Below are 26,709 nucleotides of genomic sequence, written 5' to 3'. Positions count from 1 at the left end.
GGTGACAAGGTTGTGCGTGGCAAACGGACATGGATCGAGTTTTCCTTCGCTTCTGTTTCTCTTTTAAGCGGAAATTTCCCTGGTTTCTTCGGTGTTGCGTCTGGTTCCTGCAGCATCATACTCAACTAGTTCAACCTTCTCCCACGGACGGAGACAGATCCTCGAGGGACTCCGTACCAACCGGTTAGTCAATCTAGCTTTGAGGGAAAGAAAACCCTGGGATACGGCACATGGGACCGTCAAGTACCATGGACCGCGGAGAGACGAGGTATACTCGGATCTAGTGAAGAGTTATCAGAGTCTAAGTGACCTCTACCCAATGCCTATCCCTTCCAGACCCCAAGCGACCATTTCCACCCTGCATTAACCGTAGTTTTACCTTGGCCACCAATAAACCTTGACCTCACCCACTAAGCCCAACCCAGTGCACTAACCTAGACTAACGCATATTTTTCCATTTTGTATTTTATTCAATAATTTAATAATTGAATTTAAAAAAAAAAAATTCAAAATTCAATCATGGTTGTTCCCACTTCCCATGCATCGGAGAGGAGGGATGATCCCTCCAAATTGAGTTCGACGGACTCCCTCGCAACGCCGCCATGGTTTTCTTCCACCCCGTGGTCGCCCTTGCCCCTGGTACCTGCACAATGCATGAATGGCTGTGGTGGGACGAACTAGGCCTAGGAGCACGTATTATTATAAGAGTAGTGCGACTCTTTTGTTCCCTCGTGTCTCGTATTCTCTCGTTTTTCAATCTTCCAATCTTTGGTCACATAGGGTAGTACTAGTAATAGAAACAATAGTAGTAGTAATCCTATCCAGATCCAATGGCCTGGGTCTGGATCGTAACAGCCATGGCATCCAGGATACATACCAAGACAATCAATCAATTTGCTCAGCCTCCGCTGACGTAGGAAAAAGAATACTACCTTCCTAGACAACCCACAGACGACCATACTGGGGCAATACGACGTATTTATCCGTCCAATGGAGGTCGGCGGATGCCATTAGGTGGTATTGCTCTCGCGTTATTGTAGAGCCTCATCCGAATTCTGCAAAGAGCATCGGTTGTCCACGGTACAACTTCGGAGAGCACACGTATTCAGAGTTCAAACACCCGAGTTGTCAAGGACGACTATTCACTCTTCGTCTCTCCCAAATGTTTCCACTTGCCGGTCTAGGAAGGCTCTCGTCCCAACATGGATCGACGAGGTGGAAACCTACACCACGGCTGACAGAGTGATCGTCACGGCCGCGGCAATTGGCTTTGGGCTTACTCTCTTGGGACTTTTCCGCGATGGGTTCCTGTTGCGATGCGACATCGTCGATGGCCACTGATCAAGGTTCTGCCTTGGCTTTGGACCGCGACGACGATCCAACTCAATAGTGTCCTGTGCGGATGTCGAGATGCAACTTGCTCAGGTATGATCGCTAATAGTACATCTGCCGAGAACCATAGTTGATTCCTTTCCCTATAGTCTCAGCGATCAAGCTCCTTACTGACAGGTCCTCAGTCGATCAGCCTCGTAGCTCTTCCTCGATGGGGCACGGAGAGTCCTATCCGGACCGTGAAAAACATAGCAGGGTGGGCTCCCTGGGATGCTATAATTACAGATGGAAGCATCCACTTTTTAGGGTTCCGAGTTCGATGGAATTTGACACCGGTCGACGACCATCGTTGCAAAATCCAGTGAGCTATACTGTGTGCCACCGGTAATTATAACTACCGACCGAATCCCATACAAAGTTTGACTATTGGCGTGGAACTTTCCACAGAAGAATCCACGGCGATGTCACTTAACTACTTCCAGTAAGTTGGAAGCAAGGGATGAGACACCGGCTCTGCATCGAAGGTTACTCTTCATCTTCCATGGCTTCGACGTCTTGGTCAGGGGAATTTGGAATTCAACTTCGCTTTCCTCACCGATATAGTTTGCAAGCCACGCCACGCTTTGTCATTGTGCTGCAAATGAAGATTGTGCGCCACTGACGGATGGCTTGTCACTTCCACCTAAGCGACATTCCAATCGGAACATTTAACCATTTAGCCATTCAGCCACGGACCGGTTGAACGGTGTAGAGATAGTGGTACGGGTATCTTAAGCGTACAACACCAAATGAGGTCCGATAGCAGATGATCGCCGAGCGGTAAAGATGAGATCGAAAGGAGAAACAAATCAACGCGAAGGAATCCCCAGAGAAGAAACCTACAGTGGATAGAAGTCGAATCAACGGTGGTCAAGTAATGTAACCATGAATCCAGGAAACACCTGACTTGGAGTGATATATAATTATAACCATCCAATACATTGTTGTACCTATCGTTCGTCTTACCACCATGCAACTCTGTACCTGACGGACCAAATCCTATTCAGTCTTGGCCTCGATTAAACGAGATCACTATCCAAGCACTGTATCACCATCAATACCCCCAAGAAAATGAATTCCGCAAATCCGTGCCATCGTTCGCGATCGGCAAGGCAACGGTTGGGGACATCGGAAAATCACCGGAAGTTCCAGACCTTTCAAAAGGCCATCTGCCTGCGCCAATCCAACTGTGCTACCGATCGTAACAAAATCCCATCACAGTGCCATTTGTATGGTCGATTGGGAGGCGAGTCCGGTCGCGAGGGTGCCCAATGGGGGCTCGCTGCACGGTGGTGAGAGTGATCGTGGCAAGGGCACGGCCAGCCTCGTGATCGCCATAGGTCCGTCGCCAATCCAACTGATCACAGCGGCAGCTGCCAGTAACCATACTCTATCTACCTCTGTTTCTTTGTCAGATTCCCAACTGGTCCATCCTTCATCTGTGCTACATCCGGTATACAGTGTAAATTCGCTTGATTTGACCATGCCGTTGCGCTGATGTTGCTCGAGCTTTCGACGCCGCACCAAATCACAGTTGGGCCTGGCCCACATGGTTCAGCTCCTGTCGGCCAAGCGCTGATCAGTATCTTTACAAAGTTCCTTCTGGACGGACACAGCGCGAATGTCATACTGTTATGGACACATTTGCGACGATGGATTTGCTCGTCTTTCAGCTCTGGACCAGCCCCCAGATTTGAGATCACGTCTCCGAGACAGACACTGCGGCACTCGCGAGGGGTTCTCGCCCAGCCTCCAGGCCTGAGAATGTCTTAGAAGATGAGATTTTAGTGACCGTGGATCTCCACAGGTCTACGCTGAGCAGTCATTCCCCATCTCAGGACATTCATCCCTCAACTACGAACCCAAGCTGTTCGCATGTCTCTTCCCGGCCCAGCTTCACACGGGCGAACGGCGCAGTTGAACCCACTCTCTTGCAGATGGAAAATGGCACAATGCGATTGTCCGAAAATCCCGCACACGGTGGATGATGTTATTTCTCTCGACTCCCCACACGGGCATCCTCGCACGTTCCGCGACGAGTTAGATGCGCATTTGACGTGCATAATCCTGTATAGGTTATTCCAGCGGATCTGCAAGAGAATTTGTCAACAGCGGTGTGATGGTCCTGCATCGTGGCCGTCGCTGAGAGGTGATTCTGTGACTCCTTCTCCGCTTCTTCACGCCATTATGTGGGTATATTGATATTTGTTTTTTATATATCGGAGGGCAATTCGTATTGAGATGGAGCGATATGTGCGACTCCATCTCGCCTTCCAAGACACGTCGAAGTAGCCTGGCATTGTTCCTTCTGGAGAAGCTCATCATGGTCGAACTTGCAGCGAGAAGGACCGAACCGAGTGTCGCTCTAGAAAGCTACAAAGTACAGCCAGACAGTGATTACTGACGGAAGTATCGCGATCCAGCAGAAATCGCCGCCTACAGTTTCATGGCATATATGGCAACAGTGAAACGAGATATTCCTTTATTGAATTCTATTTGACCTATTAACCACATCCCTCCAGTGTATTCCAAGGCTAAAGTTCCTATACATCCACGAGTCAGCAATTGCTCGAATAAACGACTGATAAACACGTAGAGTAGTAACAGCTTTTTCAGAAGTCCATTCCATTCATTGAGCTGGTTACGAGAACCAGCCCTAAAATAAGAGGTACCAGAAAAATAAAAAAAGGTTGTGTTTCATCATATAGGCTGTAAAAATTGAGAGACATGGGGTCACTAACCTGTACGTATACCTGAACAGTGATACTGTTAGTAGAACGAAGGTCGATTGCAATTGCAAAGAGCACCATCAAGCTCCAAGTCGCAGACTGGACGAAAAGCAGGTGAGGAAAGAAACTCCGCGGCAGCAGCAAAGAAAAAAGGACGCCAGATGAGCCTTAATTTAAGCGAGGTACATCCGCACCACGTGACCCCACAAACCCCCACACACACCGCCTTCGGGCCTCACTTTCATCTTCGTCTACACGATCTTCGACTTCGAAGAAATTTCACTCTATCCCCGCGCAGCTCAACACCGTCGTCGACAACCAATCCGACAAATCCACCTTCATTCAAAATGGGTCGTCTTCACTCCAAGGGAAAGGGCATTTCGTCCTCTGCTCTGCCTTACTCTCGCTCTGCTCCTTCGTGGCTCAAGACCACCCGTGAGTACCGTCGTCGCAAAAGCGCAATGCGCATGAGATACTGACCCCATGCCAGCTGAGCAGGTTGTCGACCAGATCTGCAAGCTCGCCAAGAAGGGTGCTACCCCCTCCCAGATTGGTGTTGTCCTCCGTGACTCCCACGGTGTTGCCCAGGTCAAGCACGTCACCGGTATGTTCAGACACCCCATGGTTGATGTCAGAAGCAATGTCTAACAGTTGACGAATAGGTAACAAGATCCTCCGTATCTTGAAGTCCAGCGGTACGCCACTCCCCCTCCCACACATCCCCAGATGAGAAGGAAATGGTCGAACGCGAGTCGAGAGCAGCTTTTCCCCCGCGAAAGTCTGCGCCTTGACCCGTTCACAGATCCCTCATCATATAAAACACAATTATGCCTCTGCTTGGTCAAAACAAGGCTGACAGAGTGATTTTTTCAGGCCTCGCCCCCGAGCTCCCCGAGGATCTGTACCACCTCATCAAGAAGGCTGTTGCCGTCCGCAAGCACCTTGAGCGCAACCGCAAGGACAAGGACTCCAAGTTCCGTCTCATTCTCATTGAGTCCCGTATCCACCGTCTGTCTCGTTACTACAAGTCCGTCGGTGTCCTTCCCCCCACCTGGCGTTACGAGTCCGCTACCGCCTCCACCCTCGTTGCTTAAGTGGTTTTACTCGCTTAGGCTGGGTGTTGGTGTGTTGGCGCGGATAGGTCTTTCGAATTGGTTTCTTACCCTGAGAATGGGTGGGTTTTTAGTCATCTAGTGTTTGTTTTCCAGGCATTAGGTGGTGATGGATTATATCTGTCGTCGACAAGAAAATAAAATTTATGACCAATTTTTTTTTTCCTGGTAGAGATTGTAGTTTATGTAGTATGTGCATGTTGGTATATATCATGCCCACAGATTCTGTTATTCGTGTCTGATCTATATTCGTCCCCAACAAGATACCTAATCTACAGCATGATATGTATGGGTATCTCAACATCTACGACCCATCTACAACCCATCTACAACAATATATACACCAGTGAATAACTACAGATACCTCACCTCCCTAGCAACCGCATTACACAGCTCAACCCTCACCCCAGCACCCCCCAGAACATGAATCCACAAGCGCTGTGTATCACTCAACCGATCATTCTCACTCTTCACCTCCACAAACATCACCTCGCGAGTCTCCGCCCGCCACAAAAACAGATCCGGGATGCCACCGCCACGCTGCTGATACTCCTGCGCCAGCACCTTGCAAATCGCCGCGAGGGCTTCGCCACGGAAACACCGCACGATGTCAAGGAGGTCGTCCAGCTCGAAGGTCCAATCGATGCCAATGGCGCAGGGCTGGCGGGCTGCTTCACGCGCGTGAACAGCGCGCAGGATACGCTCTGACTCGCCGTTGGTGATCTCCACCAGACGATGGTTGATCTCCGAGGCGCGCGTAGCGTAGAAGGCGTCCGTATGGAGATCCAAGGGACAGGTCTGGAAAGGCGTCTGGAAGACATTCGGGACGTAGGTGAAGAGGATGTCGTAGAAGAGGTAGCCGAACTGGTCCTCATCAAGTCAATCAACTGCGACTTCGTCGTCTCAACCAGGGGAAGAAAGATAAACACAACTCACCAGCGTCCGCACAATCCCTCCCTCAGAATGATACCCCTTCCACCTCTGGTCGCGATACCAGCTCAAACACATACTTTCGACGCGACATTCGCCCCCATCCCGCTCATCAACCCAGACAGTCGGACGCCCCCGTCTCGGCGTATCGTCCTGCGCGGATGACTCCTCGCGCTCTATCCGAATGCCCTCGACCGTGCGTTCCGCGGGCTTCGCCAACATGACATGACTAAAGTCATGCTGCTCGCGTTTCACCACCTTCAGCGCCCTCTCGAGCTTCATAATCCGCTTCTGCAGGTCATAGTGGTAGATCAAGTGACAGTCTGGATCCTGGAGGCCCTCCTCACAGGTCTGCAACGCGATCCGTCGCCAGTGTTTCCGTTGCGCATCCTCGCTACGTCCCTCCCAGGACATCAGGCTCCACAGGTAGTGTTCCTCCAGGAGTGCTTTCCGCTGATACCACGACCCCCGGCGTGCAGCATGAAACAGCCGCTGGCCCAGTAGCTCCAACAGAAGCCGGTGCTCCTCCTTGTACTCCTTGAACCTGCCGAGCGGGTACAGGCCCTTGTGGATGATTCTCGTGTACACCCATGCGGGCGAGAAGCGGCGCAGATACGCCCCCTCCCCGCACTCATACACGCTGTCTTCCTTCTGCTGCTCCTGCTCGCAGAGCTGCTTCCACCGCGGATACACCGTGTATGCATAATCCCGGATCTGGGTCAGTGATTGCACTGTCGGCGTGCCGCTGAACTCTAGGATGTTGTCTATGTTGAACTGCGTCTGCAAAGCAGACTCGAATTCCAGGAGAAACGCCCGAGACGGGAAGATCGAACTCGAGCGACAGACCACATACTCCGGGAAGTTGCGGCGCGAGATCTTCGCCAGGATGATGGTGGTGAGAGATTTCTCCGTCCATTCGGTCGAGCGGTAGAAGACGAGGTGGACGCGCTCGAAGAGTGCCCGGGGCGCCGCGGCGAGGCGGATGCAGTCGCCTGTGTAGTCGAGGATCTTCTGGATGAAGTGGCTGTCGCGGTTGGCGGCGGCTTTGGAGTTGGTCCAGTCGAGGCCGGCTTGTTGCTGGCTGGCGCGGTGCAGGGCTGTTAGGAGGTCCTTTTTGCTTTTGCCGTGGACTTTGGCATCTTTGGCGAGGGTCTTGAGTTCGTCGAGGAGGAGGAGGGCGCTGGCTTCTTCGAGGGTGGTGATTTGGTCTGTTTTGTCGGCGAAGTGGAATTGGGTGGCTAGTTTGGGGTGTTCCATGTCGATGGGGGTCTCGGTTACTGGGGACGGGCTGGGAGGGAGAGTTCGAGTATGCTGGAGGTCGTTTACTACGCTTGTAAGGTCTGAGATGTCGGAGTAGTAGCCTAGTCGGTTGATGCGATGCCAGGCTGAGGTCTTTCGGAGAAAGAGTCGTACATATCTGTGGCGGTTAGTATGTGACTCGGAGGTGCAGTTTGTGACTGGGACGAGCAGACAAGTACTGGGATTCATATGATAGCTCCTTCCACTGTTTGAAGACCTCCATCTCGGCCTCATCAAACAGATGCGCCTCCTCGTCTAGCACAGTTTCCAGCGCTAGATTGAACGCATCCACGTAGATGGAGCTCTTCCCCTTCCGCCACCTACCATTTTGCAGCCGTTCCCGTAGCCCCGGCTCCTCCTCGTTATCTGAGATGGATTGGGAGGCCTCGTATTCCTCGATTGCGTGGCTATCTGTCTCGACGGCCGGGAGCGACGACTCGAGTTCCGTCTGGCTCGCAGGAAAGGGAAGGACATCCTCCTCTGGCTCCTGGTCTAGAAATGGTGTATACACCGGATCCGACACATCTGGATTCACCACAGACGTCTCCGGTATCTCCAGCCCATCCTTCCGGCCCGAAACAGCATCGCTCAGACTAGTCGTGTCGTCCGTATCATCCGCCGTGGTTTTTCTGCGCTTGACGGACGGCCGCAGGGTGTCCCAGTAGTCCAACAGGGACATGCTGGCAGGGCGTACTTATCAGCATGAGAGTCGCCGGAAAAGCCCCCAAGAAACGCCTTTATCTCCAACCCAACGACAACATCCAAAGTGCAAGACGCGCAATCACGTCCTCCGACACGAGATCACCTGACCTTAATTGGAAAAAAGAAAGGACATGTTTGTCGTGTTTGCAGCGTCATCCAATCACGCCGCAGCAGCAGGAATAAGCAAGACAACCCAGAATCAAACAAACAAAACCCCTCAATGTGACAACTGAAGCCCTGATAGAGACATTGAAGACATAGAAACTTCAGATCTAACATACCCCACGGCGCAAGGATGGATCAACCCATGACCGACATCCCAGTGAGTTGAGCCCCCCAATCCAGTCTATGTTTAACGGCACACATACCATGGGTTAATCCCCACTGTGGAGAGCTGTCCCGCCACAAGGATGACTTGTTTAATGTCGAAGGGAAGCTCCATAAAATCTACTACACTTTTCTTCAATCCCTAATCTTTTTTGCTCTTGTTGTTATACATTGCCCCGCAGTTGTCTTCCCTCCATTACCGGGAGTTGATAGTTGGATCCAATTGATTGATCTCAAACTTGAATCCATCCATCATCTCCAAACTCAAACGTCATAACCCAACGGAATCCTGTGAGCTCACAACCCACAAAAAAAAAGCCCGAGTCCCCCATCCCACCCCCGAATACCAAAGACACCCCCTCGACAATCGAAAAACCAACCATCATGGCCAACGACTCCACCCCCAACACCGCAGCGGCCAATACCCCGACCGGCGAACCCGCCCCAACCACCCAGGTGCGGCCCGGCGGTGCCCCGGCCCGAGTCTACATGAACGAGAAGATCGTCCCGTATCTCCTGGAGGGAATGAAGCATGTTACGAAGGAGCAGTGAGTGATGTTAACCCTGCGAGAGTCATCGACGTGTATGTGCGATGGGCTAGGGGATTGAGTCGACTAACTGGATTGTATGGAAATAGACCACAAAACCCGCTCCGCGTACTCGGCGAATTCCTGATCCAGAAGAGTAATGAGGTGGAGGGGGCGAAGTCGCCTGAATAGATCTTTCATATCATAAGGATTGGAGATTGGGTGTGGATTGGGATATTGGGATCGAGTGTACTTCGTCTGAGTAGAGGATATTACTCGATGATCGGCTTATTCTACCTCATCTCACCCCCGAAAGGAGCGGATATTACATTTCTACCGGGGATGGCCAGTCATGCGCTCTAGAGATGGACTGGGATGGAGCAAGGGATACTCGAAAGGCCTTTGGTTATGTCTTTTGCTGCGCATGTTGGGAACTGGACTTTGAGGATGGTTCGTCTGTGGTGTTTAAGGTGGTTTGTGGTGTTTTTTTCTTTGGGTTAGGGATTTTATGATACCATTCATTTTTTTTTGTACGTTATTGGGGTGAGAGAATCGAGTTTGTTTGTATTAGCCTTGTTATTTATTTTGGTTGTCGGGTGTGTTCATGTCAATGATTGATATGAGCATAATTATACATAGATGTTGAGAATCTATGCAGTACACTGTATTCAAGTTACTCAATTTGGTTGAGTTGGGAAATACATTGATAGAATTTTATCAGGATGGTATGGGGAACGGATCGCGGAGATATATCTTATGCACTCGAAAAACCACTTGCACTGTGAATCATAGACCCTTTCTGCTATTCTCGGTTTTATTCAATTTACATGGATTTGTCATAAGGTATTCATTTAAATTACACTCCCAGAGTGACGAAAACACTATTCCTTCAGTAGACATACTGCCAGGGAGCCTGTGAAGGATGATTATACGGTTAATCAAAGGCACTCCTCGTCCTTACCTTATGGGCCACTTAAACTAAGAGTGGTCAAGTAAGAGGATGAAAGAGTTCGACTGATTTGCAACTATCTATTGTAAATCCTAATTTAAACTAACGGTTCACCCATAGAAACCAGCTCCGGTTCGAGGGTTCCCATCGGCAGATCTAGAGGTGCTCCACGGGTGACGCTACCTAACAACAGAAACGGTGGTGTGCCTCCCTTGATCGATATCTCTAGTTTGTCAGACTAACCAGGGAAAACTGAGTGAACAGAGAATCGACCAGCAGAGAACGTCTCTATGCCTACAAACCAATAGTGTACACGTTTGACCCGGTATTCTAGAGCCGAGAACGACACGAACCCACGAGCTTCTCCATCAAAAGCATGGTTCTGTCTGTTAGTGACTTGGCAAAGCAACCAAGAACGATCACGGCTGACTGACAGCACCATGCAATGAAGTTCGTCTGACTCCGAGAAAAAGCACAAAGCGAAGAAACCATATTGGACCATGGGGACAGGGTCAACCCTGAATGAGAAGATGGGATTCCTTTTCCACGTGTTAGCTCGGATCGCAATACCATCTTACCTACCTCGGCGGGCCAACAGGCCATCAACGGTCGAAGTTGGTGGAACTCCGGGCTGTTGATAAGATGGCTGCTGCAATTACGTCGACATGGCTCTCTCCCGCTCGTTCTAGACGCGTATACTTCGCTCGTACTGGCGATACTACAAGCACGCAAGCAAACACGATGGTGGAACTGGCGGACCATGGCCGAACTCTGTTCAACTGCTTGTGTCCTCAGGAGGCGTGAAGAGAAATTGTGCATGGCATGATAGATATTATGTCTTTGCTTTTGGCCGTATACAGATCGAACAGTCGTTACGTAGAAAAGGTTGAATAAGACGCAACAAGGCGAACAAGCTGACTAGCGAGATAACGACCAATTTCCGGAAGAGTTGCAATGTAGAAGTGCTGAGACCCATCTGACAATCCGAGGAATTACAACGTTAAGGTAAATATCATGTCTTTTCCTTCCCTGCCGCCAATTTTGTCCGGTGTTTCGAGCGAATTAACAAAAGAAAAATCCAGCTAGCGACTGCAGACCGACGACACAAGAGTATCTTGTTCTTCCCTTTTTGCTTTCTGTCTGTTTTTTTTCCCTCTCTCTTTTGGTTTTCCGACAGGGTTAAAATGGTCGCATGACTGATGGCGTACTGAATGTCGCCGGGATGACAAGTAGGAATTGCGCAGACGACTTTTTTTCCGATGAAAATCAAGAACAACATAAACCGACATTCCACCGTGGACCGTCGAGCTCATTCCCCATAGGCAGCGGGTATTGAATTAAGGAACCATTCCAAGGAATGTGCATGGGCGTTGGAATGTCGCAGAAAACAAGAACAAGGGGTAACAAAAGAAACGAATAAGGGGAAGCCTAGACAGAGACTAGAGAAGGGGGAAAAGAATTACGTGCCATGACCCTGAGTTTTAATCGTCGATAACTCCCAACCCTGCACCTACCTGCTACCATAGCGGTCTTCACGAGGATCATACGAGCGACCGCCACCACCGCCGCCGCTGCTGCCGCCGCCGGAATAGCCCTCACGGGGAGGAGGAGGAGCACCACCATGACTGTAACTAGGAGGGTTAGCATCGCGATCATAATAGCCACGGCGCTCTTCGCGGCGGTCATCGCGGCGTTCATCGCGACTGTACCGGTCTTCCCGTCCTCCCGAAGCATAACGATCAATTCCACGGTAGCTACCGTAGTCGTCCCGGTAGTCACGGCGGTAATCCCGGTAGTCACCACGGCCGCCATAGTCGCGGCGGTCACTGTAAGAGTCGTAGCGGCCATAACGGTAGTCGTCGTTCCGACGCCAGCTGCCTCCGTAAGGGGCACGTCGGTCGTCGTAGCGGTCACCGCGTCCACCACGGCCACCGCCCCGGAAGTCTGCGAATGCTGTGAGTCGATGGGGTTATTGATCCGGGCTCAAGAGTTACTGACCGCGCTTGGGGGGTCCAAAGTATTTGCCGGGGGTCGGAGTGCGAGGGCGGCTACGGCGAGCCTTCTCAATGCTGAGAGTACGGCCTTCGATGACCTCACCCTGCAAACCTTCCTTGGCAGCGTCGGCTTGTTCCGCAGTCACCATCTTGACGAATCCGAAGCCACGAGATTCCTTGGTGTGGGGGTCGACCATGATCGAGCAGCTCTCGACATCACCATATTTCTCGAAAAGACGCGAAATGTCGGACTCGGTCAGACGCGGGTGGATGCCCGTGACGAAAAGGTTGGAGCCAGTGTTGACCGCACCTTCTTCATCGTCAAGAGGCTTACGCGGCTCGATAGGAGCCCTGAAAAAAAAAAAAAAAGAATGGCGAGTTAGTTCCTTTGTATTCCCTCAAATTCAACCAACGCCCGGCACGTGGCGAAATTTCCGGTTATGCGACCTACCGGTCATCGGCGCGACCATTGGGAGAGCGGCTCCGGGCGCGGTCGGCACGAGGCTCATCGCGAGGAGATGCGCTGCGTTCGTCGCGAGAGAAGCGAGGCTCGTCTAACGCGTGAGGAAGTAGACGGATCAGTATTGCTGTGGTGTTCCCAGGGCGATGCCGAAGATGCTGATGTAACCATGGAACCTACCGTCATAGCGACCGTTTTCGTGATCATACTCTGTGGACATATTGACGGAAATTTATTGAACAACTAGAATTTGGTTGGCAAAAAGAGCGGTTATATCACAGGGAAAGGGGCGCGTCGCACGTCGAGAATTGGTTGATGGGAAAATGATGCAGAAAATTCAAGCACCCACACTGGTCTGATTAGGAAGAAGAATAATCACCAATACCGGTGAGGAAGAATTAATCAAGTCCTCAAGAAGAACAGGGGAAAAGAATAAGAAGGGAAGGGAAGGAGGAAAAAGAAGAAGGAAGATGAATGGTTGTTGGGGGGAGGGATGGATGAATGATGAAAGAAGGGGGAAGAGGAAGAAAAGCAAGCAAAGCACCGAGTTCGTTGACTTCCCGTCGAAGGTCCAAGTCACCGAATTCCAGACCTTTTACGGCAAGCGGCTCTTGTGGGTGGAGCGCCAAGACCCGGCTGTTTGTTATGATCATTGATACAGACCGTACATACTGTAGACACGCCGCAATGCATCTGCCTGGATCTAATGATAAATGAAATAATAATTACAATGCATAACTATACATACTCTCCACGGGATGCATGCTTAAGATCCTCAGCTGCAGTAGTCCATTCAGTCGTAGATCAACCTAACTACAAATCTCGACGACCCCCATCCTCAATGCTACCAGTGCAAGAAAACGAACATCTCAAGATTCATTCATCATAGTAGACGCAAAAGCACAGTGAACACATGAAATCAACAAGATGAAAGAGAAGTAAAAAGGGGGACGCCGTAATCCGATCCGCGCCATAAGCCCGAACACAAACACGAGAGAAGATCAAGATATTAAAGAGAGAAAGGAGAAAAAGAGGTTGAAGAAAAGAAGAAATAAAAAACACTCAACCGGGAGGTCGCTTCAATCATCTATTTAAATCCACGCCAGCGTCGCCGAGTTCGATACACCTTGACGGCCTGCTCCGGTGCAGCATCTGGTCCAGTGTCGGTGGTGGACCCCTCGATGGCAGTGCCCATCGCCCCCTCGAGTTCATCGTCGACCAAGTCTTTCAGCTCCTCCTCGTCAAGCTCACTCAGTTCTTCACTCATCCCGCGCATGACATCCCGGCCCGTCCATCGCTCTTCATGGATAGTAGTGCCCACAGGATCGAACGGTTGCATATACCACTGGATGCCACCTTGCGCTAAGGGAAGCTGTTGGTCTCCCTTGAAGCTGGGAGGGGGTGTCAACGGCTCTGTCTGTGGTTCAGTAGGCTGATCGGTGGGCCCTAGATTATTCTCTTCTGGTTTGTCTACCATTCCATTTGCGGCGGGTGGTGCTTCAAGAGTGGTGGAAGGTGCATTAGCAGACGGGTTCTCTTGCTTGCTAGATCCATCTTCGACCGTCGGAGGGGATACTCCAACCCCGGGGACTTTCTGAGTCTGAGAGCCTGAAGCACCATCGGGATTTTGGGCTTGGTCTGCATCTGGCATAGCGCTATCAACGGACTGTTGGGGCAAGGCGGTAACCTCGGTACCATCAGAGGGCTCCGATTTAGCAGTCACCTCCACGTCTCCATTGACCTCTGGTTTGCCCGGCCCTTCGTCACCAGCCGCTGGGGACTCGGCTTGGGAACCCCTTCGCGACATAACGCTGTTCTCGAGCATAAGATCCAATTCCTTAAGCTCTTGTTCGAAGGGCTTACGGTTCAGCTCGCTTTCTTTCTTGATCGCTTCCTCTAGGGCAGGCTGAATGAATTTGATAATGCGCTTGGCCAGTTTCCGTTTCTCGCGCTGTTCTAGGCTGAGCTCCGGAGCGCGCCCGCTGATCTGCATTTGAAGTTCGGCGGTGTCTCCAGCGGGCTGGACCCCAATCTCCGAGGTGAACACGCGAGCAAGATCAGCGGAGAAGGCAGAAACGGAGGTGTACCGGCGCTCTTCCAGCTTGGTGCGTATCGAAGTCAACCCCTGTCTGAAGATACCCTTGCCGTCAAGTCTGTATCGACATCAGTAAATACCAAAAAGTAGCGAGGAAAAGGATACATACCCTTGAGCTTTGTCAAAAATAGGCCAGAGTAAGGGGAAGATAGGGAAGTAGACGGTGTCGACAATACTCCGAAGAGTTTCGGCATCCTTCAACTTTTCCCTCTCACGTTTCTTGACTTCATCGCACATCGTTCTCAACCGATCGAGATCGTCATATAGGCGTTCACCAAACTCAATGCGGCGTTGGAGCCGCTTGCCTCCGGCAGCTCCCATGGCGACGTAGTCCCTCCTGGTCATTTCCATAGATGAGAAGGTCTCCAGCTGTAGTTGCAAACGCTTCAGTAATGCGGCTCCCCTTCTCGCCTCGCGCTTGAGTGTCCAGTACTTGCACGCATCCTCAGCATACTGCTTTCTCTGACGCACACCGAAACGCTGAAGGGAGGCTGCAACGGCATTTAGGACAACGTGCGGTACTACAGGAGCGCCAGACGGCAGTTTCCAGATAGTTTTCGGTGCAGTAGGCCTTTTTCTTTTATTCCCACCAACTGTAAGCGTAATGCGTGGCGTATGAGTCCGCAGTGCCTCGTCGTCATGATGTTCACACCCGAGGGGGTGTGATGGCTCTAATGCTAACGCGGCAGCTTGACTGTCACCCCACCGTCGGCCTTGCATAGTAGTACGATAGAATTCCATGGCTTCAGCGGTAGCCGCGTCCGTTCCATGTTCCCTGCGCCACTCAGGGGGAACATGTTTGTCACAGAATGCCTTGAGCAGGTGAGTATCCATGACTGCGGGAGATCCGTGACCGGACTTCATCTTCAGATAGAGCTGAGCCCGTCGGGCACAAGTCACATGGAATGCGACAAAACAGTTCTTGTTGCTGCACTGAATCGATGCACCCATTCGCTGTCGGCAAATATAGCAATGAAGTTTCCAACGGCTCCTGGGTACTTTTTCGATATCGGTGATCGGCTCCATCAGCGAGGGATTGCCAATAGACACTTCAGGGATCCATATAGCGCAAAGCAGATGAGACCACTTCGAGGTGGTAGTCTGTTTGAAGGCACCCTCGGTGTTGGGACAGAAGATGCAGTTGACAGCTCCTCTCCCAACCAGTTGGCATTTACGACACAGCCATTGGCCCTCGGGGATGAATGGTACGCCGTAGCACTCCTGGTGCACTGCAAGATCGCACCCATCGCAGAAGACAATAGCATTGGAGTTCTCACAGTCGCCATCATCGCAAATCGCACATTTGCTGTCTTGATCCTCTCCTGGCCCCGTGGTTTCGCCGTTCACAGCAGCGGCAGAGCTCGAACGAGGCCGTTGCGTCTGGGGAGGTTTGGGGTTTGGTTTTGGGATGCGCTTCTCAAGCGCATGCCACTCTTTCTCAATCTTGGTCATGGTGATTTCGAAGACAGCGGGTTTGATGGGCTCCAGCTGATCCTCTCTCCGCTTGGCATTATAGTCCTCTAGCCACTTCTCGTCTTGCTCATCCATGTCGTATTCTACTCTTCCAACGGACGTGTTGGGCTCCTCCTCAGTTCCAACAGGGTTGACAGCATCGAGATCGTCCTCCTGTGGTGCCTCAGTTACCCGAATCAATCGACGATCGTGGCGAAGGAAAAGGTCAGTCTCCTGGTATCCCACGCTTGCCATCGTCCGGTCAACATAGTTTTGTTGGCCTACTCCTGGTTTATCATAGAAAACAAATGCATCTCGTAGTCGGAACGAGGGTTTAGGAAGAGTTAGCCGCTCGCGAGGGTTTGGACCAGGAGGTGGAACAACTTTTGGTTGTGGTGTAATGCCGAGGGCGTTTAGAATGGCCTCAGGACGGCGGGGAGGGCGGCCTGGGCGGCGTTTGATCGGTGTAGGTGACGTGCCATTGGCATGAGCTCGGATAAGTTCAGCCAACGGGTCTTTATCATTGCTGAGGTTGAGGCCATTCGGAGACAGGATATGGGCTACATGCGCGGACGGAGCTGGCTTATCCACCTCCTCCGCAGGGAAGACGACAAACTTTGTTTCAATATCCAGGTCCGGGTGAAATTCTTCCCACCCTCGCTCTTCCCGTGGTTTATATCCATCTCCTTGTTGTAAAGCGAGAGCAGCAGCGGTCGAGGAGCCGAAACGGCCGCCCCGACTTTGGCTTTTGTCTCTTGTGAGGCGCGCAGATGGCGGTGTCGTTGGGACGGGGGGTGGAGGAGGGGGGAGCTGCAAGTGTTGCACTTCGGCTTCTCGTGCATGGCGGGTTCGGGGGGTGGAGTTGCGTGCAGCTGGCGCCGGTTTGGCCGGTTTGGGTGGTCTCGCAGGCTTCGCCGGCTTAGGCGGCTTCGTCTCTCGCACATCAAGCTCGATGTATCTGCCTCCACCACCCGGTCCACCAGGGACGTATTTCCGCTTCTTGAGGGGTGGTCCGTCGCCGGGAGTAGCGTTTGAGTTCTGGGTGCCTTTCAGCACCGCTTTGGGTTGGGTTTTAGGGGGCCTTCCGGGGGATGACCGATATTTATTCGACGCTAATGGCGCCATTTTTGCTGTCGGGAAAGAATGCTCAGCCCGCTATGTATGGGATGATGTACAAAAGAGTGGATGTTGATTAATGTCGTTCAGCTTGTCGCTTCAGCCTCACGTTGCAATCAAACAGAGTCTCGCGGCGCCGCGTAGCAAAAGGAAACCGGGTCAAGTAAAGGAGAAATGTCAATCATGACTCAATAACAACCAAAAAATGCATTAAACAGCAAGGAAATGAAGGGCAGAGGAGTCTCAGCCATCGGCGACGAAGGGAAGGACGCGAAAGCGAGGAGTGTCCGTTATCTCACTTGCCCGGCGGCGCTAAACCCTCTTGAGCCAAGGCGGAGAGACTCCACCTGACATTTCGGTCCGATTTAATCAACGCGGAGCTTCTTCCATTGAAAGCCCACAGCTTAATTCAATCAATCAATCTAATCCGATTTGATTGAGCCTCTCTCCCTCCCAATATGAGTGGTCCTGGCGATGATCGGTAATCGTCTTCCCCTCAATTTGCCCCGACCCTGAACTTTTCTCTATAAATATCTTTCCCCCCCATTACTCATCTATCTCCAGCCGCCCTTAAATGCTAACGTCCGAGATCTCCTGCTAGATGGCGCGGGGGCCGCACATATGACCAAAACCGCCAATCGGGACAAAGGCACTCCTTGCACAGAACGATGAGCGCACACAGTGGCTCTCGTGGTGGACAGAACCAGAATGCCTGGGGAGAGTCGCGTGATCAGCTTTCCACTGGGCCAGCTCAGGAGCAACATGTTCCCGTGCGAGGCTTCAATGCTGCCGAGGCGAAGGGGGCTCTCAGAAGAAGTAGGCTCCCCCATGGACCCTCTGCGATGCATCATTTGCTAACGGAAGATGTGCATTAGATTCAAGAGGTACATTATTCCAGAAGAAGCTTGCGACGTGCAAACACCCATCAGGTCGCTAACCATTCTCGTAGAGCCGAAGCCCTTCTTCTATAAACCCGGTGGAAAGGACACAAATCGCTCTGGGCCTTGGGGCTCGAAACGTATGTCGCCCGATTGATTTGTCCCCTCTCTTTCGTCATGTTGACGTTCATGCTACAGCAAACACCATGGCCAACGGCAAGGACTTTTTCCTCGAGCTTCGGAAACAAATCACCACTTTGCGGCAAGGTAACAATATCGCAGGTGGTTGACTTGAAACCTCATCTTTATCAATAGATAGTTCGATGCGAGAAATCACCAGCGTCACGACTATCTAGCCAAAATTCAGCGGCAGTTTGGTTCGCGAAGGGACCTTCACATTCCGTGGAAAACAGGAGCTCTCTGGTCGCTGGTCGATTGGATGACAGTATCCTCGAAATCACTAGATGGACATCATGAATCAATGCAGCTTATTGACAAAAGGTCGTTCGCACTATGTCTGGGTGTAGGATAAGACCTTCTGTACGATTGGCAGATAGATCTGGTATAAAACAAATCTCTAATCCAAGAAAGAATATGACTATCACATCCTGCCTGTGTGTATGACTATAAATTGAGAGTATATATACATCTGGTAGAAGTAAAAAGCTGAGTGGTGTACATGGGTATTACTAGTGTACAGTGCAGGCAATGACCCCATCAAAGAAAGATAGGTCTAGGCTTTCTGCCATCCGCTGGGGCCCAGAACGCCGCCATCATCGGCCTGCGGATCCAGACTCCACTTCCTGAGAGCGCGACAACTGAGATCTGTGCGCCAGCCCGCCTCAAACATTTCGAGGCCAGCCCATCCGATCATTGCCGCATTATCAGTGCACAGGTACGGAGGGGGTGCGACAATGTCGATATGACCGAAGCCGCGGACATCGAGGAATGAGCGTAAAACAGCCATGAGGAAACGATTGGCCGCAACACCACCGCTGACCACGAGAGTCTTCACCTCGTCATCAGGCTTCTGTTGACGAAGTGTCTCAAGAGCGATGATCGTCCGGGAGGCGAGATGCTCGAAACAGACCCGCATGGATTCACGCGCCATTTCAACTCGCTCGTCATGGGAAAAGCTCTGTCCAGAGTTCTCCTTTTGTGTGATGATTTTTTTGACTGCGCTAGCAATGGATGAAAAGCTGAATTGCAGGTTGCGAGTATTAGCAAACGGGGTCGTCAGGGACCAGCCCCAGGGGGTCTCCCGCTTGATGAGTTCCTCGCCACGGGTCAGCGGCGGACGGTAGTCAGCGTAGTCAGCGCTACCATTTGGGAAAGCAAACTCCTCTAGCATCTTGCCGTACATGGTATTCTTCGCACTCTGCAGTAAGGAAGTAGGAAGGATTTCCCTGGCCGATTTGTCAAGCGACTCGCCAATTGCTATGTCTGCGGTAGAAGCCATGATCTTGTGGTCCGTAAGAGTTGATGATTTCACAAGAATCGAATGGCCACCCGAGACGAGGATAGATAGGAATGGAAATTCTGGCGTAACTGGCGGAGACGGTGAGACGTTACCACTGGTGCCTTGGTCCTGGCTTAGAGATGACACAAGCCGGGGTGTCAGCAAGTGAGCTTGCATATGATGAACTCCCACGAAAGGGATCTGCCACGCAACTGACAGCGCTTTCCCTGTATCTAAGCCGACGAAGAGATTCGCTCGCATCCCCGGCCCTCGAGTAGCGGATACAAAGTCCGGTTTGCAGCGCGGCTGGGAGCCATCCGCGAGCGTTATCGATCGGTGTCCTCCAACATTGTCCGAGGCGACGGGCAAATGCCTCAGCGCCTTATCAACCAGTTTCGCGAGGTTCTCTTGATGCGACTCGAGAGATGCAATGGGGTGGACGCCTCGGTATTCATTTGAATCAGCCGTCACGTTCTCAAGGAAATGAATCTTAGCGGCATTGGTGGCTTCATTCTTTTCAACGATTGCGACTGAAGTGTCATCGCTAGTGCAGATAGACAAGTTAGCAGTCAGGCTTGCTTCAGATCCGGAATCGCTCTCACCAAGACGTTTCAATAGCAAAAGTGAGCAGGCCCCGATATCGAGGGAACAGACTACGCCTAACTGTGCTGCATATAGCCTTGCGAAAACTCGCGACGGGGGTTCTCAAGCTCAACATTGGGGTTAGTTGTAGAAATGGTGCTCTGGCTGGACGCGGCGATAACCACTGCGGAAAAGGCCTGACGTTCGGTCGCACGGGCCACAGAAGCCCTTAAAGACTGCCCTAAGCCATGACCGAAATGGTAATGACGCAGAGCATCAGCAGTTTACAATGTGTCTGTTTGTTTTTTCTCCTTGGCTAATACGATTATCTACGGATGTGGAACAAGTAGAAACATGTATTAGAGCGGTACATGGACGACTACATATTCTACCACGATACGGGTTTGAGCGCAACTGATGGAGCGTAACGACTGTAATTGGATTTCTCCAGGCTAATGCTCACTCATGCTATGCTGGGTATGGATCTTATCGTCACATCATAAACATAATAGGATCATATATACATTGACAGCTTGCCCTCCTTTCCGATAGGGACGTTCCTCTCCTTGGCGTTCGTTCTGGACGTCCGACGCTCTGCGCCGACGGTCCTCCACAGGCTCTGCTGCCGGTCGCGGGGAATGGACCCAACGGACGACGAGGCCCCGAACTCAGAGTAGTCCTTTCGTTTCGTCTGTGTAGTTGTTGTTCAGCGAGTTCTACCGGCGATCGCTCATTCGCGCACCAGCCAACGTCGTTCTTCGCGCGACATCTTGGTGTGCGTGCCGTAGTATTCCTCCGGATTCTCAATGGGCGTCACGCAGTGGACAGTCGGTGTACCTTTAAATTGGATGCGTTTGTTGACGTTGCCCGCTGCGACCGCTGTCGATTGCTTCTTGAGAATACTCTTTGAGGAACACGAGTTGACGTAGCCATAACTCGGGACTTGAAGGGATGAGAACCGGGCCGAACTTGGACTGGCAGCAGATGGGGAGATCGGAGTCCGGGGGAGAGGGCCCGGGGACTTGAGCGACAATGTAGGCCGAGAGGTATTCTGCGCAGCAGAAATGCTCAAGCTCAACTTGGGTCTTGCGGCAGCACGAGCAGTGGGGATCATGGTGGAGGTGGAGGTTGGACACAGCTTTGGGGGGGAACGAAGGAGATTTAAAGTATTGGGGAAAGATATTAAGAGCGCTAATGATTCACTTCGGTCAACGAAGGTTTCTTAGACGCAGGGCGTGTAACTGATACTATTAGTGACGTAAGGCAGATCCAAAAATAGGAAGACTCAAAAAATAGCACTCGTCTGGACCAGCCAAACGAACCACTAGAAGACGAAAATAGAACTGAAAGGGAGACTAAACAAAACCTCAAACAAGCAGTGGACCGAAAAATAGAAAGGGTTCGACGACCAGGGGAGAGTTGGGCGGCTATATAGTCTTTGGTTCACTGACTGCATCAATCGATCGCGAAGAAGAGCGGCCGAGTAGGGTTGGTCTGCTGGCCAATGATCGCCACCCTCGTCCGTTAAGCGCCAACGAGATGCACGCTCAAGCACATTGGCACATCTCTATCACACTTTAGACTGAAAGCCTTTGGCGGGAGGAGGCGAATCATGCAAACCCTTCCTGGACCAGGGTCTTCTGCCGATCAATTGATTTTCAGTGTCCTCCGTAAAACAAGCACGGAATCAGGTGAGTTGGCCTCCCATCACCCAGCCAACATAAAAGGAACCGCAGGGGGCAATCCTGCAGAAGTTTCACCTTATTGTTGGTAAGTTAAATTTAGATCTCGCCCGTTGGTCCATTGGAGATATCAAAGAGACCCCACGCTGTCAGAGCCATGGGTCGTTTGCCCCGAGTGCTTTATGTTACGCGTTTTTTGCCCTTTGCCTTTGCTTTTCTTCGACTTTCTTTCTCCCCTTCCCCACAGACATAGACTTTTCAACATCCTTTAGGGTAATCATGTAGACGATCCAGTAAAATCATTGTATTAAGCTTTATACTGGAGTTTCTTCGAGCGAAGTGGGACATCAGATAGAGTTTCCAATGATCATCGTCGGGTCGCTCACCCTGCATCACTATCACAAATGCTATGCAGTGACACTTTTAGTCCCAAAGACAAGGATCTGTCACTCAAGTGGCGCTGTCACACTGAGCAAGGTAAGGCTATTCTGAACTACCTGATCGGTGTGTGATAGTGCTACAAGAGATAGAGCCTTCGGTGTATCATCCCAATTAAATTCTAACTTGGGGTGAAAACTGGAATAAAAGTTCAATCCTACAATGTGACTATAATAAGGATATACTATTCCAATCTTAGACAAGTATGGGGAATCTATATTTTCTAATAACTCCTTTCAGATCTCTAAAATAACATAGGGATGTCTACACTCAGCCTACTATGAGTTCCCTCCTGAACCAAATACTTAAATCAGGAGATACCGACAGTCTCTAGGAGGAAGTATCCCGTTGACTTTATATCGGTGCTATGTATGGCCCTGTGCCTGTGCCTATTCTGTCCCGTGAAACCCTAATGTATGCACTTGCTCCATGCAAGCTGCCGATTCTTGTTGAAAACGGATAGCATCGCTGTATGCCTGACTTAAGTCCCTATCTCACCGTTGTATATTATTATTATACACATGTCTGCTTATCCTACCAGTTGTTCTCACAGAAAGGAAGACCTTTGAGAACTAGTAGTGTGTCTATTTGGAAAGGTCCAATACACTAGGTTGAATACTTGCTGTTACGCTACAATGTGCTATGGAAGCGTTCTAAAGAATATTTCTTCAGGTATTTAAATAGATCTAGCTCTATGATAATCATAGAATTCCATTTGTTTATTGCCAAAAGTATCAAAGACTTTCGTACGTCAGCAAACCATATGCCCATTAATCATCCACGCGGAATAGGGCCGCAATGCGCCTTCATAAGCACTAAGGATTACTGATAACAGCCATCCTACAACAATTCCCAGCTTCAGATCATAAAAATGCCTCGCACAGAAACAAAGCACACCAACACATTCACCCGGCCAGGTGAAGTCACATACATTCTCCCAGAACCCCCATCTCCAACCGTCACCATTATCCTGCCCCCAAAGAGTACGTGGACATCAGGCTCGCACTGGCACGAAAATCACACCGAATACTTGCGCGTCATACAAGGAGCAGCCAGAGTCACCATCCAGAACCGTACCTCCACGTACCGTCCATCCGATGGGATTATTACAATTCCCAAGTTTGCCGTCCACGAGTGGAGTCGCGTTCTTGACGACGACCCCGATATCAACGACGAACTGATCGTTCGGGAGTGGACCGATCCCGCGGATGGATTGAAAGAAGTCTTCTTTCGAAACTTGAATAGTGTTATACTAGGGCATACTGGGAAGGGCTGGCTTGGAAGCGTGATGTTTATGCTTCAGTTGTGGACTATTTTTCATAGATTGGACAACTGGCCTGTCGTTCTGGATGGGCCGTTCTATACGCGATGGCTGCTTACGCATGTCGTGGTGGGGGTTGGGGCTCGACTTGGAGCAGTGTGTGGTCTTCGGGCTGTTTATGATGAATATACGCCCAGGGAGTTGATTGATAGGAAAAGTAGATGACACCTTGTCTGTTAGAACTATTTCCAGTATTCTATTAAACATAATCTTGTTTCGAGGTTTGTCGTTTCGCAGGTTTCTGGAGAACCCAGCCTTTTCCCACTAAAATGTGCGTCTCATGTGTGCTATCAGACTTTAACCGCACTGGCTACTCATCAGGATAGCGGCCGCAGCGCATGGCACCATGGGCTGCTTTGAGCTTGGAGAACCGGAAGCTTGGGTGGCCCTGTATCATCGATGAGATGCATCTTGTGCAGTCGTGAGGTAGGAATATTAGTAGAATATTGCACAGAACAGCATTATTTGCCTGGAGATGAATCTCAACGCGGAATTGGCCCTGATGGCGCAGAACCACGTCCTGAAACCTGGCCTCAGGTAGGCTCATTCTTGCCGGATTGTCACATAGCAGGCATGTTTGTGTCCTTCGGATTCTAGATATCGAACCTTTCTAATACCATGAGTATCATGGTTCGCCCTAAGCTTGCGTCCGGGCTCCGTTGAAGGTTGGAGAGCACACTTTGATGGCGACATATTGCTCGAGTTTTTGAGTCAGCCATGTCATCGAGTGTGTGCAGTGGCCGAGATTTGTGAACCACCTGAGGGCGATCGCGAAACCGGACCCTGACCGCTGTGGGGTGATAGCTCCCCACTCTATAGCTTTCTACTCCGTAATTCCTCTGCGTCCTTGATGGACTCGTAGGAGCGACGGACGGAAGTGGCATTTCTTGGTTTTCGACAGCAGTAAATGCCACGAAATGGATTGTGGAAGCACAGTCTTCCGGGGTCTGTAACGACGACGGAATACTGAACGCGAGTGAAAGTTCAAAAAGTATCGAAACTGGATTTCCCATGATTCAGTCAGTCTGCAAGCTACAATTCATTTTAGTAGAAACCGGTATTAGAAGACAGGCCTATTTCAGTTGCTCCCCGGCGCGTTAAGCACAGGCGGCGCGCCAAGTGAGGCTTCTCATTCTATCCAGGTTGGTATAGCAACGCGAATATAGTTTGACTGCGACACAATGCTTTTATTTGCAATAGAATGCGATTTATGCTATTTGACCTCGGGAGTTCTTTATGTCGTTTTGGATGCAATACACTCGTCCGAGGTAACGTGGGTTAATGTCACGTGTAAGATATCACCGATATATATTTTCGCGTAACCGCTATAGCTACTTGTAGTACCCTTCTGTAGGGCATTGTTATTCGGCACTTTCCAGATTCTGTTTGTTAATTCTTAGTACTGATTATATGTTATTTCGTACTGAATAAATTCGATCCATTTGTTCATGAAATATCCTATATATATCCAAGTCCAACCTGAGTAGGGCGTACATCAACATCAAGACAGCAACATGATTATGCACATAAAACCCCAACATAACCTGAGTAGCTCCAAGCTAACCCAGTCACAGATCACCCCAGTTTCGCTCGACGAGGTAACAATTTCCCTCAATTATCCGACCGACGGGGTTAGACGACCGGATAGACATACTCGACTCGGCAGAAATACTGGAGTCTTAGCAGTACTTTTTACTTAATAATAATTTAGACCTACGGCGATGCACTTTATCTGCTTATGTAGATCCACTGCCTTCCCGGGCAAGTTAAACACCTTTCCCCGCATGAGATTTGCCAATTCCGTAGCTTTCCTCACCATGGTTGTTTCTTGGAGGATTCTGTTCTTCCGTAAGATGCCGAGAGGGGGAACTAGACCAGTTTGTTGTTTTCGGTGAGATTTGGTATGTTCTTCGATGTCTGGCAACGTGATCATACGGTCTGTATTGCTAAGCGAGGAGGATTGGGTTAATTAAATGGGAAAGCGGTGACGAGTTGCTTTTAGATTTCCCCTGCATCATTTTGGATTGCTGGGAGAGGGAAAAGGGATCAACCGCGATGAGGTTTTCCCTTTACCCCAACCTGGAGGACGATTGAAAAACATCGGACGAGAACCGAGTCGAACCCTTGGACGTGCAGGGTCACAGGACCAGGACACGGAGAACAGCCGGGGCCGAAGCCTCAGGCATCAAGACTTCCAGCCTTACTGTACCTTAGCGTGATTCCTGGTTCTCCAAATCTGGACCCGCCGGCTTCTCTGTTTCCCCCCCACCGAGAACGGAGGCATCTGTCGACCATTGGAAATTGTGGGCTTCCACCCGCTCACATCGGCCCGAGACGGGTTGGTTTGGCTAGCAGCGAGGCCCAAGACGTGTCATGTGAAGAAGGCCATTGCTAGTCGCCAGGTTACTCAGTACTGAATACTTAATACTAACTAACGGTTCATCGGATTCCGACATCGATGCCAACAATGATACGATCGGTGTATACATGACAGACGAGGGACCTGTGAAGGGCGATCGACTGTCTCCTCGGATCTCATTGGAGTTCATCTCTTATCTGCATTGCAATCCCTGTTCACAGAATTTTCTTGAACGCCTTCTGGAAGTCTCGGTGATGCTCCAGGGGTCAGCCGGTGCGGGTGTCGAATCATGGCTGGGCAAACGTTCCGGACTTTACCGTGTGTGTGTGTTTGTGTGTGGCTCAGAATCTCGTTCCTTTGAAAGGCTGCCTCGGAACCACCAATCAAGCTCACGTTACTGGAACCAAATTTTTCTTGGGTTGATGTGGCAGTTCCACGTATGAACTTGGAAACGTACCTGGGGCAATTGGAAGATTGGATGTTGTACTCCGTATATGTATCAATCCTCAAGACCAATGTACTAGTACTCAGTGGACAAACGACGCAACGAGGCATTTAACAAATACTCACAGACATATGAGGGGATATGCGGAGATCAATCAGAAACCGTCGGCTTCAGTCCCGAGCTGCGAATCAATCACCGTGCCGGGTAATTTTACGCATTCCAGGGGCGGTGTGTCTTGGTTCCAGTGGCCAGCGTGACTTGTCCGAGTTTTTTTCTTTTTCTTTTTAGTTTTATTCCTGTTTATTAGGTATTATTATTACGAGTACAGAGTATTCTGGCTGTCTCGCAGGGTGGCCTGTCAGCGAAGAAGTATGCAATGATTGGCAGCCTCAGGTTATTACCCGGCGTATCTGATCTTCAAGAGGCAAAAAGGTAAAAACAAAAAAAAAAAAAAAGAAAAAAGGGAAATTAGACTTTCAAGA

The 26,709-nt window shown here is 50.6% G+C and overlaps 12 protein-coding genes across 12 annotated transcripts; 4 read left to right on the top strand and 8 right to left on the bottom strand.

The window, feature by feature from the left end:
* Positions 1-3,906: 3,906 nt before the first annotated feature.
* Positions 3,907-4,196, bottom strand: BDV37DRAFT_264049 (uncharacterized protein). The gene has a single exon (XM_032083623.1). It carries the CDS (start codon positions 4,179-4,181, stop codon positions 3,984-3,986), a length of 198 nt encoding a protein of 65 aa, XP_031935480.1. The 5' UTR covers positions 4,182-4,196; the 3' UTR covers positions 3,907-3,983.
* Positions 4,197-4,377: 181 nt separating this feature from the next.
* BDV37DRAFT_264048 (40S ribosomal protein uS15) lies at positions 4,378-5,366 on the top strand. The gene is made up of 4 exons (XM_032083622.1): positions 4,378-4,535; positions 4,591-4,704; positions 4,763-4,795; positions 4,974-5,366. Exons 1-4 carry the CDS (start codon positions 4,448-4,450, stop codon positions 5,192-5,194), a joined length of 456 nt encoding a protein of 151 aa, XP_031935479.1. The 5' UTR covers positions 4,378-4,447; the 3' UTR covers positions 5,195-5,366.
* A 30-nt stretch (positions 5,367-5,396) lies between these two features.
* On the bottom strand, positions 5,397-8,220 carry BDV37DRAFT_264044 (fanconi-associated nuclease 1). Its single transcript, XM_032083621.1, has 3 exons — positions 7,615-8,220; positions 6,149-7,559; positions 5,397-6,076 (listed from the first exon to the last, which is right to left on the bottom strand). Exons 1-3 carry the CDS (start codon positions 8,118-8,120, stop codon positions 5,567-5,569), a joined length of 2,427 nt encoding a protein of 808 aa, XP_031935478.1. The 5' UTR covers positions 8,121-8,220; the 3' UTR covers positions 5,397-5,566.
* Positions 8,221-8,250: 30 nt separating this feature from the next.
* Positions 8,251-9,793, top strand: BDV37DRAFT_264042 (DPY30/SDC1 family protein; the record flags this gene model as incomplete). The annotated part of the gene is made up of 3 exons (XM_032083620.1): positions 8,251-8,465; positions 8,789-9,018; positions 9,108-9,793. Coding segments are annotated over exons 1-3 (335 nt in total), but the record flags the coding sequence as incomplete, so codon positions are not given.
* A 439-nt stretch (positions 9,794-10,232) lies between these two features.
* Positions 10,233-11,070, bottom strand: BDV37DRAFT_37125 (uncharacterized protein). Its single transcript, XM_032090523.1, has one exon. The coding sequence runs from the start codon at positions 10,763-10,765 to the stop codon at positions 10,277-10,279; it is 489 nt and encodes a 162-aa protein (XP_031935476.1). The 5' UTR covers positions 10,766-11,070; the 3' UTR covers positions 10,233-10,276.
* Positions 11,071-11,396: 326 nt separating this feature from the next.
* BDV37DRAFT_37475 (uncharacterized protein) lies at positions 11,397-12,581 on the bottom strand. The gene is made up of 4 exons (XM_032090526.1): position 12,581; positions 11,945-12,494; positions 11,656-11,890; positions 11,397-11,571 (listed from the first exon to the last, which is right to left on the bottom strand). The coding sequence occupies exons 2-4, from the start codon at positions 12,135-12,137 to the stop codon at positions 11,457-11,459; spliced, it is 543 nt and encodes a 180-aa protein (XP_031935475.1). The 5' UTR covers positions 12,138-12,494; position 12,581; the 3' UTR covers positions 11,397-11,456.
* Positions 12,582-13,142: 561 nt separating this feature from the next.
* On the bottom strand, positions 13,143-17,344 carry BDV37DRAFT_37117 (putative PHD finger domain protein). Its single transcript, XM_032090522.1, has 2 exons — positions 14,605-17,344; positions 13,143-14,553 (listed from the first exon to the last, which is right to left on the bottom strand). The coding sequence occupies exons 1-2, from the start codon at positions 17,070-17,072 to the stop codon at positions 13,488-13,490; spliced, it is 3,534 nt and encodes a 1,177-aa protein (XP_031935474.1). The 5' UTR covers positions 17,073-17,344; the 3' UTR covers positions 13,143-13,487.
* A 177-nt stretch (positions 17,345-17,521) lies between these two features.
* On the top strand, positions 17,522-18,231 carry BDV37DRAFT_276333 (uncharacterized protein; the record flags this gene model as incomplete). Its single annotated transcript, XM_032085546.1, has 4 exons — positions 17,522-17,544; positions 17,665-17,879; positions 18,013-18,081; positions 18,140-18,231. The coding sequence occupies 4 exons, from the start codon at positions 17,522-17,524 to the stop codon at positions 18,229-18,231; spliced, it is 399 nt and encodes a 132-aa protein (XP_031935473.1).
* Positions 18,232-18,294: 63 nt separating this feature from the next.
* Positions 18,295-20,309, bottom strand: BDV37DRAFT_37543 (N(6)-L-threonylcarbamoyladenine synthase family protein). Its single transcript, XM_032090527.1, has 2 exons — positions 20,003-20,309; positions 18,295-19,944 (listed from the first exon to the last, which is right to left on the bottom strand). The coding sequence occupies exons 1-2, from the start codon at positions 20,116-20,118 to the stop codon at positions 18,675-18,677; spliced, it is 1,386 nt and encodes a 461-aa protein (XP_031935472.1). The 5' UTR covers positions 20,119-20,309; the 3' UTR covers positions 18,295-18,674.
* Positions 20,310-20,394: 85 nt separating this feature from the next.
* BDV37DRAFT_264025 (uncharacterized protein) lies at positions 20,395-21,726 on the bottom strand. Its single transcript, XM_032083618.1, has one exon. The coding sequence runs from the start codon at positions 21,094-21,096 to the stop codon at positions 20,713-20,715; it is 384 nt and encodes a 127-aa protein (XP_031935471.1). The 5' UTR covers positions 21,097-21,726; the 3' UTR covers positions 20,395-20,712.
* A 1,241-nt stretch (positions 21,727-22,967) lies between these two features.
* On the top strand, positions 22,968-23,591 carry BDV37DRAFT_37087 (uncharacterized protein; the record flags this gene model as incomplete). Its single annotated transcript, XM_032090521.1, has 1 exon — positions 22,968-23,591. Exon 1 carries the CDS (start codon positions 22,974-22,976, stop codon positions 23,586-23,588), a length of 615 nt encoding a protein of 204 aa, XP_031935470.1. The 5' UTR covers positions 22,968-22,973.
* A 391-nt stretch (positions 23,592-23,982) lies between these two features.
* On the bottom strand, positions 23,983-24,377 carry BDV37DRAFT_264022 (uncharacterized protein). The gene has a single exon (XM_032083617.1). It carries the CDS (start codon positions 24,305-24,307, stop codon positions 24,017-24,019), a length of 291 nt encoding a protein of 96 aa, XP_031935469.1. The 5' UTR covers positions 24,308-24,377; the 3' UTR covers positions 23,983-24,016.
* Between the last annotated feature and the right edge of the window lie 2,332 nt (positions 24,378-26,709).

The sequence above is a fragment of the Aspergillus pseudonomiae genome, assembly GCF_009193645.1.
Source record: "Aspergillus pseudonomiae strain CBS 119388 unplaced genomic scaffold BDV37scaffold_128, whole genome shotgun sequence".
Classification (NCBI taxonomy): domain Eukaryota; kingdom Fungi; phylum Ascomycota; class Eurotiomycetes; order Eurotiales; family Aspergillaceae; genus Aspergillus; species Aspergillus pseudonomiae.
Note: the sequence above shows the minus strand (reverse complement) of the source record. Positions and strands in the feature narration are given on the sequence as shown.